The sequence below is a fragment of the Canis lupus genome, chromosome 16 (assembly GCF_003254725.2).
Source record: "Canis lupus dingo isolate Sandy chromosome 16, ASM325472v2, whole genome shotgun sequence".
NCBI lineage: Eukaryota > Metazoa > Chordata > Mammalia > Carnivora > Canidae > Canis > Canis lupus.
In genome coordinates, this window is record NC_064258.1 from 59,484,200 (window position 1) to 59,496,505 (window position 12,306).

A 12,306-nucleotide genomic window follows, 5' to 3' on the forward strand; every position below is an offset into this window, starting at 1 on the left:
GCAGAGACGAGCGGGACGCCGTGTGTTGAGCGGCGAGGAGCGCCTCTTCCAGCAGGTGGCTCAGGCGTCGGTCCTCCTCAGGCAACCTTGACTCAGCAGGTGCCTGCCTGGCTCCGTGCCCGTCCGGTGGATCTAGAGGCAGCGACGCCGTGAGAACCTCCCAGGAACACTGGTCCAGGGACTCCCCCGCCGGGAGTCTGTGACGGTCCCGCACTTGGGCTCCAGGCCCGGCCTCCGCAGCCCGTGTCCTGCAGCATCACCCGTCCATGGAGGCAGGAGCACCCCTTGCTCCTCCAGTAGCTCCTCGGGCCTCCCGTGAGGCCCCCAGGAGGAGGTCTCGCCGCCCCTCCGCCCGGCCCTAGGGCTGCCGAGGCTTCCGTGCACTGGCCCAGCCCCCAGACCTGGCCTGGCAGGACCACAGTTGGTAGGGGGGTCTGCACGGTGGGATGCACATTGCCATTCCACCAACATGCATCAGCCCCGAAGTCAACGGAATCTTAGATCAACGAGAAAATCAAAATTCCCGTCATCCTAGGAAGCCCGGCCCGTGGTGACGCACCTGCTGCTTCTTAGCAAACTGAGCGGCGTGATCCCTCGGGCTTCGGAGGCCCCTCCCGGCTCTGCCGAGCGGCTTTCATTGCCTTGTGGGCTCCCTGTGACCTTAGAGCAGCAGCACCGGAGCAGCAGGAGCCCAGCCGGTGCCCGGGGCAGGACCCGGTGACACCATCTCTCACGGTCTGTTCAGGCCCGGCTGCGGGGCCGTGGGGACGCCTCCTCCGTTCCCCTGTGCATTGCCCGTGGAGCCGACTCTGCTTCACGCTCCCTCGAAGTAACTCATTCCCGCCAAACTCGGTGCATCAGGCCAACTTACTGGATGCTTCAAGGGGGAAAGGAGGCCACGTCTTGATACCGAGCCTCCGCACCGTGCACGACTTCCCACGGCCGGCGGGTGCCCAGTCCCGGCCGCTCCGTGTCAGATTGGCCGAGGGGACCCCGGGACCCGTGACGCTCACCCCCGCCCCCCTGCACAGCCTCCTGCCGCCCGGATGCACGGGCTCGGCCTTTGCTGTTCCGAAATCGTCCCGGGGCAACGCTCCCTTTCCTCAGCTTCCAAATGAACCGATTAACAACCCAGAAACGTGGAAGCGCATTTTCCGAGTTTGGGAAGGAAAAATCCACACTGAAGTCTCCTTTGCTCGAGGCCCTTCCTTGGCAGGTACCTGCGCGTCCTTGGTGGTCTTCCCCGGGCCTCGTCTCCGGTTAGAAGGCATAAAGTGTAAGGTTTTCCAGTCCTAAGAAATTCACATTTTGTATAAAGAGTCTATAAAGCGCACACTGCTTTGCACAGACGAAGAAGCACAAGGTTTTGCTCGTCGTTCGGCAACGGTGTTTGAAATCACCGACTGGTCGTGGCCTGTCATCACCAAAACCGAGTGATTTTGAGAAAGGGAAATGTCCCCTGTCACTGAGTGACACCGGAAGGACTGTCCCGCGTAGGCTTGGCGAGTGGTTGCTACGTGCATCCGGGTTTGCTATTATTATGGCTGTTGCTGTTGTTGCACCTGCTCGGATAGAGGAGCCGTGAGCGAGCCCCGTGTGCAGACCTGGGCTGCGGGCGTTGGCGGGGGGAGGGCGGCGGACCTACCACGGGTGCCCTTTCTGTGCCTGCGCGGGAGGCCGGGAGGCCCGCCCCGGGCCGTCACCCCTCTGCCCACCGCCTCCTCCTCCAGGCTGACCTCATCCCTGCCGGCTTTCCACTGCGTGGATTTCGGTTCCGCTTTGCAGCAGGTGCGACTTTGCTACGAGGTAGGGGGTGATGAGCACAGAGGATCGAACGTCCGTCCGCGCTCCCGGAGCATCAGGGCAGGGGCAGGACCCGAGGGCGGGCGACAGCACCAGGAGCCGCACACGGTGTGACCCCCCAGACCTGGGGCGGCCGTCGGCCCGAGGGCTCTGCTCGCTTCTGGCCCCCTTTGCAGACTCACAGCTGGTGCCCTCACTTCGGAAGCCCCTTCCTCTAAAAACCGTCCTTCACGATTTCATCCAAATGCAGGTGTTTGGGGCTTATTATTATTATTTCCCTTTAAAAAGTGAAAATTTTGAAGTTCATGAAGAAAAGCTCGAAGGTGGCATGTGTCCGAATGACCCTGGTGGTGCGGTTGTCGCCGCGCACGGGCCCCTGCACCCCGGGCCCCCGCGTGCGAGCCCACCTACGTCAGTGAGGAGCCTTTGCCTTCCCTGTAAGTCAGGGCAAGTAGAAAAGTTGCCCCTGGAGGGATATTTCTCCAGTTTGGTGAAAACAGTTCTTGGGAGTTGAAGCCTCCGTGGGATATTTTTCGACCATTTCCTTTTTGCTCTCACGCGGCTTGTTCAGCTGTAACGGGCATCCTCAGATTCAGAAACCCAACAAGTAGGAGTTCGAAGCGATCTTTTGTTATCATATCACAGTTATTCTGCATTCTGTTTTTAGTCATCAAAAAAAAAAAAAAAAAGAGCCTTTCTGATGATGTATCCTTAACCGCTTCCCCTGCGGCTGCTGGTATGTGACGTCATGCACTTGGCCTCCGGACGGCCAACACTTGAGCGCTGGATTCGGGCGCGGTTTGGTCGGAACCATCTGCGGCCTCCGTTCCATGGGCCTGCCTGCCGGGCTGCGGTTCCCTGGTGGTGTCCATCCCTGCTCAGCCTCGATCCCCAGCCCGACGCCGGCCCCTTAGGGAGAGCAGTGCCAACACAGAGGATCGCCGGGGAGCAGCAGAGCGTAGGAGCTCATTCTCGCAGAAGGCCGCTCGGTGCAAGGAGGCGACGCACACACCAAAGGAGAGACGGGGTCCTGGGGACGAGAGACGCGCCGACTTCCATGGTGCTTCCGGTGCCCGCCTGCTGGATCTGGTCCTCGAAGAGTGGCTTTGGCATATGGGACGTCTTTGGCGATGGAAGCATTTTTCCAACTTTGTCCCCGCCCTTTGGATAAACAGATAAATCTCCCACGGATGGTGAATTCCAATGAACAACCCAAATAGATGCATCGCCCCATCCTGGCAGGAGGCTCACCTGCCTGTGCCTTCCACCCAACGACCGGAAGGACACATCCGTAATCAGACAAGCTCGGGTCTCTACCGGCCGCCTCGCTGAGGGCCACACGCCAAGGAGACCCTGAGGCGTCTCCAAGGGAAAGTTCCGGGAGGGGCTGGTTATGGGGTTGAGGTCTGTGCTGCGTGATTTGGGACAGGACTGCAGGCGGCGTGACTTTGCTTCGGACCGGGTGCCGGCAGGGAGCCCGGGTGGGGCGGCGCGTCTTGACTATGATCGGGAGATAGAGGAACATCCGTGTCATTGAAAACAGCAGAGTTTCTTTCTTTTTTTAAGGCTAAATAATATTCCATTGCATGGATATAAAACATTTTCCCTCTCCCTTCATCCGTCGATGGGCACGCAGGTTGTTTCCATGGCTTGGAAATCGTCCTGCAGTGAACGTGGGGCCAGAGAGAGCTCTCTCTGAGGTGCTGATTCTAATATTTGTTTGGAGGTACACCCCGAAGTGAGGTTGCCAGGTCATGCGGTAGTTCCGTTTTTAATTTTGTTATTGCATCACAATAGCCATCGTGTACTCGCTAGACTCCAAGGTCTTTGAGAATAGGTACAATCCTCAGTCACCTCATTATCATGAGCACAGTGATTTGGGGGCTTAATTAATTTTAACTGCCTGAATATCACTCAACTCTCATAAGGCACTCATGCTCCTTATGCCACGTTTTCCTCGTCTGGAATGAGACTGACTATAAGGCGGTCCTCGGGGCTGGTAAGAGGATGAAATGCAGATGAGGGGAGGGCCCCCAAATCATCCCTCTAGAAATTGCAGAAGGCGTTATTAATTCCTATATTAACGTCAACTCTCTCTGGGCTCAACTCAACTTCCAAGGAAATATTTTGCTTCCCAGGGAAGAGACAGGGGCTGTGTTGTGTGCTTTGCTTCCAGCGGTTCCTCGAACCAGCGATACCCAGTGCAGCTCCATCCCCGAGCCCAGATACGGAAGGAGAATCGGCTCCGAGTTTTCGGCGGGCTCGATCGTCCGATTCGAGTGTAACCCGGGGTACCTCCTCCAGGGCTCCACTGCCATCCGCTGCCAGTCCGTGCCCAACGCTCTAGCTCAGTGGAACGACACGATCCCGAGCTGCATAGGTAAGCGTGTGTCCAGCAGGTGTGATGACCCGCGCCAGGCTGTCCAGCCCAGCCTCGCAGCCGGCCGAAGAGCTGCTTTTCAGTGCTCCTGCCTCGTCTCCACCGCCTGGTCATCCCCCGGACCTCCTTACGGAGCAATGCATTTTATCTGAAATAATTGAGCAGCAGCTAAACCCTAAAGATTACCGTGTTTCACGAAACAACTCATTAGATTAACGAGTGTGAAACATGTTTCCTTTCCCCATACTTATTAAGTAGGCCATTAGCTCTCAACACCGTGGGTGTAGAACATAATTTCATTTTGGGGAAGAATCATTTTAATGTTGATTTGCTATCTTGTGTGATGTCCTTTTAATAAATGTGGGCTGATGAAGGATTGAAAAGTAATAGGTTGACGCAGCCCGAATAACAATGCCGTTGTTAGTTGTAGTTTATTTGCTTCGTTCCGTGTAAGGCCCTGCAGTGCAACAGTCACGATTAGCTCTTGCATTCATTTGTACGTTTTCAGCGTCTCTTCTCCTCTCTGGATTTGCTCATAAATCCCACTAATATCCTTGGGAGTTGCGAGTCTGTGTATAGAAGACAATGCTCTGCAAAGCTCCCTAAATCGCACGGATAAAATTATTCTAAACAGGATTCACGTCAGAGATGCCAGTGTTAGGCACAGTCCCTCGTGGGGGAGCTTGGGGAGATTTACTCTTAGACGCCAGTTCCATAACTTGGGAGGACGGCAGGTAACGATCGGCGACGGTGCGAGTTCATAAGGGAACGGGCTACGTGCACCCGGGCTGCCAATGCCATCCCTGTCAAGGACCACACTCCCTGTAAAGCGTCTCTTAATATCTGATCACACGGCACGGAAACTCTCGGCACCGACTTAAGGCTGTCCTCTCTGTACTCTATTTTTACGAGATACGGTTTTGTCTTTCAGTCCCCTGCAGTGGCAATTTCACTCAGCGCAGAGGCACCATTTTATCCCCTGGCTACCCAGAACCATATGGTAACAACTTAAACTGTATCTGGAAAATCATAGTTACAGAAGGATCAGGAATTCAGGTAAGCCCCTCACGCCCTCAGGGCCGGAATGCACGGGGCTTGGCCAGGAAGTGCTTGCTTCCTGTGCATGGTTTCTGTTTTGCATTGGTTATTTTATTGTATTATTTTATTTATTTTATTTTATTTATTTTATTTTATTTTATTTTATTTTATTTTATTATTTTATTTTATTTTATATATTTATGAATTGGTTATTTTATTTTATCTTATTTATTTCTGCATTGGTTATTTTTTATTTCTGAATTGGTTATTTTATCTTATTTATTTCCGCATTGGTTATTTTATTTATTTCTGAATTGGTTATTTTATCTTATTTTATCTATTTTTGCATTGGTCATTTAATTTGTTGCATTGGTTTATTTTATTTTTGCATTGGTTATTTTATTTATTTCTGAATCAGTTATTTTATCTTATTTATGTCTGCATTGGTTATTTTTTTATTTCTGAATCGGTTATTTTATCTTATTTTATTTATTTTTGCATTGGTTATTTTATTTGTTGCATTGGTTTATTTTATTTGTTGCATTGGTTATTTACTTTAATCATTATGCATTGGTTATTATAAACACTTAAACCATAACCTGTTCTCTTTTCCTACTGCTTCTATAATGTGTTTCTAATCACATTTCTATATTTGGAATAGCAATAATAGAGTTTTAGGATAAAAGCTGTCAAAAGTACCATTTGCAGAAATTTTCAAATATCTTTGCATGGCTTATTCTCTTTGGTTTTACCTTTTTCTTACGGGCATATATTAAGTTTTCACAGGAAACCCCACATGATCAGGCCAATTTCTTTAAACTAAAAATACATATTAACTGAATACCATTGTTTTCTAGATCCAAGTGATCAGTTTTGCCACCGAGCAGAACTGGGACTCCCTGGAGATTTATGACGGTGGGGACATGACTGCGCCCAGGCTGGGAAGCTTCTCAGGTAAGACGACACCAGCTCCCAGCGTTTGTGAACCAGAATCATCAAACACTAACAGACAACAGCAAGGAAACATTCGACGCAGGTGTTTTCCTACAGAACGTAACCATACCCATAATAGCTTGGCAAGTGTTGAAACCCTGAGAGGTGCGCCGACAGTCAGCTTTGTTCCCACAGAGCGAGGGGGCTGCTGGAAGGAGTGGGAAGCAGAGTGTGGGCAGGCGACAGGCGGAGGCCCGGGGACAAGGGATCCAGGGGTAGTAGCGGAAGGTGGGGGTGCAGCCGCCAGTGGATCCCAGGTCCCAGGAGGAGAGGCGCCCTAGACTAGGCAATCCAGGAAAGTTGCACTCTGCATTTGGGGGCATTTAGGCTTGAACTTGGCGGTGCTTTGGTCCATCAGAGTCGCAGGTAATCTCAACCCTTTACCACAGATGCTGCCGCCCTCACGAGCTACCGGATGAGCACGGTGCCGGAGGCCATGCAGCCCTTCCTTGCTCTTTCTTGCATCTGCCACGGCCACAGAAATTGCTTCCGAACTGGCCTTGGCAGCTCCGCCCTCGCCTTTGCCAAGAGCAGCGCTATTCAGCTCCGTCCTCCCTTTCTTTATCCTGGCAGGTCACCCTGCCCTTCCACCCTGTAGAGCGTGAACAGATCAGAATTCCCAACAGATTAGCTGTCACCGTCGCCGCCATCCCCTTTACCACCGTCATCGTCACAGTCAGCACATGTCACTGAGAGGCCAGGCTGAGTCCCCCAAAGAGCACTCTGCTCGGAGCACTATTGTTGCCCTTGTGTTAAACCACTGATGAACAGACATTGACACATTTTAGTATCCTCCCGGATTCGCAGAAAAATAATAGCTTTTATAGGACTATCCCCATCCCACCAATCCCCTCCTTTTGACCCACGGCCTGAACTTTGTTGCAAGCTTCTCTGGGCTGCATCTCCAGACATCTCTAGTCTGCGGCTGCTCAGCAGGTTGGACACAGGGTGGATGGCAAACGGGCCCTTCACAACTTAATCACGCCCCTGCTTAGTCCCTCCAGAGACCCTGTGTCTGGACATCAGCAAATACAGCCATAGTTTCATGTGGTCACTTAGAGTTGGTGCAGTAAAATGCCAGTTTACTGTGTAATTTCACTCACGTCCCTCACCAGATAGTGCTTGTAACAGTCTAGCTTAGTGAGTGATTATTATAGGTACCTACTACATGTATCAAGTACCAAATTTCTTCTTAGGAATAAACAAAATCTCGGCCCCTAAAATTAGGAACAGTAACAAAAGGGTTTAAAATCTGTATGCAGGGACGCCTGAGTGGCTCAGCGGTTGAGCATCTGACTTCCACCCAGGGTGTGACCCCAGGGTCCCGGGATCAAGTCCCACATCGGGCTCCCCGCATGGAGCCAGCTTCTCCCTCTGCCTGTGTCTCTGCCTCTCTCTGTGTCTCTCATGGATGAATGAATGAATGAATGAATGAATAAATAAATAAATATAAAAATTAATTACATAAATAAAATAAAATCTGCATGCAGATGGCAAAACACAAGAGTTGAAATAAAATATATTTTAATAATATATAAAAATGATAATCATGTAAACTAAAGATATCTATAACTTTTGGCAAATATGCAGCATGACAGGTAGGTGTTGGGTGATAAAGGAGGTCAAAAGTAATATTTTTCTAGGATTTGGGAGAGTAATAACATCTTAACTGATATTATAAAATACCTAGGAAAAAGTAAAATATGTTAACAGATTAGTAAAATACAAGCAGATAAATCAAAAGGAGAAGAAATGCTCCAGGCAACAGAGCCCTGCGGTTTAGGGCCAGTGTCTTTTTATAGGTGACCCTTGAACGACATAGGTTTGAACCACATGGGTCTGTGGACTTTTTTCAGTAAGTGCAGGACAGTCCCATAAATATATTTTCTTTTATTAAGTAAAACTTGCTTACAAAGCATGTGTTTTGCCTTTTTTTCTTGAAGTTTGAATTTCATTGTTCAGATGAATTCTTGTATTTATCAATTAATGTAGCTCAGCCTGTATTAAACCTTCTCTTGAATAACTGCTCTATGTGAACCTAGCCTCAGATGTGCGATTTTATATTTCTCAGGTATTATGAGGAATAGGTTGATTTTTCAAAGAGAAGGATTTAACATGGAACTAGTTTTTCCACCTGATTTTCTCAGGCATGAGTGTGTTACTTGAACACGTTCACACACAAGCGTAGACAGTACTGACAAGACAGTACACGGGACATGGTCGCAGTGATTGCTTGACCAAGGTGAGCAGAATGGCTTATTAAAAAGTGATGGAAAATAATAATAAAAGAAGTAAACACATCGCCTGCATGCCTGATAAAGAATAACAACAGCAATCTTCTCGTTCTAATTTGAGTTTTTAGAATTATCCAAGAGGAAAGATCTTTTTTTTTTTTCTGTTACATCATGTGTGCAAATTTTAATTTAAGTCTATCAGCAGTACTGAGACGCTAGATGTCAAGATGCATCTACGTTTCTGAGACAAAACTGGGATCCGTCTTAATAGTAAGCAATGTCTCTGGCTAAATGTATAACTTTAGCTACATTTACAAGTTTTTTTAAGTTTTTATTTACTTTTCACTTAGCACACAGTGTAATGCTAGTTTCAAGTGTACAATTTAGTGCTTCGACACTTCTGCACGTCACTCGGTGCTCATCACAAATGCCCTCTAAAATCCCCACCTTTTAAAAAATATTTGACCTCAGTACCAACGCAATGCAAGTCTGACCATAATCACCAGGACTTATTGGCACACAGCTCCTGCGCTGAAGGCGCGGCTTCCCATCTCCCCTCAGATGCCAGTTCCAAGCTCAATGTCCCCAGGCCACCCACACCTTGACCAACTGGCTCAAAACTGGGGGGTTTATCTTAGTTTGCCTAAATCCCTAGTCTAACTCGCAGAACATGAGAAGCAATATGCCTGCGAATACGGCGTGTTATAAAGTGGTCAGATCAGGAGCAGCCAAACCGAGGGACTCGTAGGGCACCATAGGGCAGGGGGTCACACGTGGGGCTTCCGTGTCCTCAGGACGTGTCACTTGCCAGACACTTGCGTATCACCGACCAAGAAGCTCTCCTGAGCTTGGCTGCCCAGCGTTTTCACGGGTTTTCATTTCGTAGGCTTGATTAATGCAATCCCTGGCCACGAGGCTGAACTCAATCTTCAGCCCGTCGCCTCCCAGAGGTTGTGAGGTCAGGCTGGTACCGTGTGGCTCGAAACCCCAAGCCTCTAAGCACGTGGTTGTCCTTCCCACATACAGCACGGATGTTATCACAAACAGAATCATGATCACAGTTACCATAAACTCAGGTGTGGCTGGAGGAGCCCGTCGTGAGTAACAAGGGACATTCCTGTCGCTCAGGATGGTCCAAGGGTCGAGAAATGACTGTCTAGACACCGGGAGCAAAGAGCAGACCAACCCCTTACTACGCACGACCCCATATTAATGGTGTGAGCAGAGACTACAGCACTATTTTGATTCTTTAGATTTCTGAGATGTCACATATAAGGAATAAAAAAAACTACTTATTATATGTTGGCAAATTGAATTTAAATAAAATATTTTTAAAAATAATATTTTTTAAAGACCTACTAAGTAAAAACTTAAAATATAGGCGATGTGTAAGTTTTACAGCAGTGTTCTGTGTGTTCATAATACTTGATTTTGATCACATTATTTTATGATACAAGTTGGCTAAAGTGGTTGTTTATAATAGGTGGGATGATACTGAGGTATTTGAGCCTAAACCATCTCTATGATAGTCACTGTTTCGTGGTCTATTCTTTTCCAAAATGGAAATAAGGATTCTTCATGTTTCAAGGATTGGATTAAGAAACTCCTCTGATAAAAATAATCCTGGAATTTGCTATTTGTTGCTATCAACTTTCTTAACAAAATAGGCAAAGATGCACACTTTTAAGAAAACTGATATTAAGTTAAATAAAAACGTAAGTGAGCAAGTAATGTGATCAAGGAAGTCATTCATAAATAACATGTGAAGAAATGAATCCAATTCAAAATAACATAATTTGATCTAACAACACGGTCAATTGTTTTATATGTCCTCTAGATTGAAAGAGTGGGTCTGACAATAGGTTTTCCCACGCACTTAGGTTGAATTTCTTTGTACCTAAAATCAATGTAATTAAAGAAAGTATAATATTGTACAATATCCAAATATATTATGGAAACATGCTTTTTTTTCTTGAAGTTAAACCGTTTACGTGTTGTAATTTAGTATTCAAAGATTTATATAGTTTTGTTTTTTGGGTTTTTTTTGTTGTTGTTTATAAAGATTTTATTTATTTGAGAGGGGGAGAGAGAGAGAGAGAGAGAGAGAGAGAGAGACCCGTGCCTAATTTATACGTCACACTCTGCCGTGGGTGGTCAAGGGAAACGCGTAGCATATGGAGGGTGGTGCTCTCCGTGGTTTCGGGCATTCCCTGGGGGGTCTTAGAACATATCCCTGTGGATAAAGGGGGGCTACTGTATAAGATTTTATGTAATACAGCGACCATGGAGAAAGCATTGTTTTAAATCTTGCCCCTCTGGCATAGTTTTATAGGGAAGCTGCTGGATTCTCTGTTATTTTATTTACGGTTGCCCAAGGGAAGAGCAATGGCTTTCCCAATGACAAACGCCCCTCGCTCCTGGCGTTGGAGACCTAACGAGCACCCAGTGTGGGAGCACCCATTACGGCCAATGGCACTGACCTCGTTGGACTCCTCCCCCTGCTAACAGGCCGGTCAAGGCCGGTCTGCCCCCTTCCTTCTCTATGTTTTTGCTGAGACTGAACATCTGAGGGCTCTTCCATCTTTGTCCCTGCAAGCTTCAGGGTGAATTACCTTGGGTGATTTAAGCCAAACACTGGCTTCCCCCACCCCTCACAATTCACCCACATAGGTGTAGACGCCCAGCTCCCTTTTCTTTGGAGGGTTATGGGGCATTGGTCCAAATTGAAAAAGCAGAGCTTCATTTTACTTCTGGCCATGGGTCTTCTCTTTATTCACCACCAGACGGACTCCTGAGGCTATGAAGGATGAATGGCTTCAGACCCAGTGGACACAGCCGGGGGTTGTGTTAACTTGGGAGTTGAAGTTAATTTTGCGAGGGATGGCATGGAGTTTGAGATCTCATTGCGGCTGATGTTCTTTTCCCATGTGCTTGTTGGGCGTGTTTGGAAGAGTCCGGGTCTGAGAACAGAGCGGCCGAACGAGGCGGCAGCTGGGCAGGTTGGGCGGCTGGGCACGGACGTGGGAGTAACAAGGAGGGTAATGCGAACCAGGCCTCTCCGTGTCTGGGAAAGGAGTCACAGAAATGGAAATGAGGAAAGCTAATTGGACTTGAAGGAGAGGTATCAGTGTGAACTTGTGGTTTTAATGTTTAGATGACAATAAAAATGTCGTCTGTAGGTGCGCGTGTGCATGTTTCGCACCTGTGTCTCTTGACAGATAGAGAGCAGCACCCTAGCAGCCTTGCACCCCTCCAGGACCCAGTCTGAGCTTCTAAATATCAATTCCCTACCATCGGTCCCTAGAGGAACCCATGTTCTTGGAGAAATGAAGGGTCATTTCTCAAGGCTCTGGTGGGAAGGAAAAGAAATAACCAGGAGCCGCCCTGTATCAAATAGAAATCTGTGAGTCCACCCTGGTGCAAGTAGGTACGCACCTAAATGGAGTGAATGAGAAGGAGATTTGCCTTACAGAATGCAAACGAGTAAACCTAGGAGGAAGGTGGAATCGGAGAATCATCACTTGGCAGCTGTTAGAATAATAAATGATTGAGGCTGGTGCACGGGTGGGTGCCAACGCCGACGGGGAGGTTCTGCAGGAACAACAGGCCCTCAGGCCCGCGCGTGTCCCTCCCTGATGTGTGCTCATCGAAAGCAGGGAAGTAGTAACTTCTGGGGAGAAGCCTGGCACATGCCACCCTTGGCGCGTGTTAACGGGAAGGCCACCGGGAGCGTGCCCAGGTGCGCACTGGGGTGCCGAGGACCCCGCTGTCGAGGCAGATGACACCCCGGAGAGCTGGCCGCACTGTGGGGCTGCGACCGCAGGGGTGACCTAGCCGCCCGCACGGTGCCACCGACCC

At 48.7% G+C, this 12,306-nt stretch overlaps 1 protein-coding gene across 1 annotated transcript in view; it reads left to right on the top strand.

Annotated features, from left to right (window-relative positions):
- Positions 1-12,306, top strand: part of CSMD1 (CUB and Sushi multiple domains 1) — a 1,869,137-nt gene that overhangs the window by 1,646,061 nt on the left and 210,770 nt on the right. Inside the window, exons 34-36 of the mRNA XM_049095299.1 lie at positions 3,980-4,183; positions 5,115-5,239; positions 6,079-6,175. Of these exons, the coding sequence (XP_048951256.1) occupies positions 3,980-4,183; positions 5,115-5,239; positions 6,079-6,175 (426 nt within the window). The remainder of the gene's footprint in view (positions 1-3,979; positions 4,184-5,114; positions 5,240-6,078; positions 6,176-12,306) is intronic.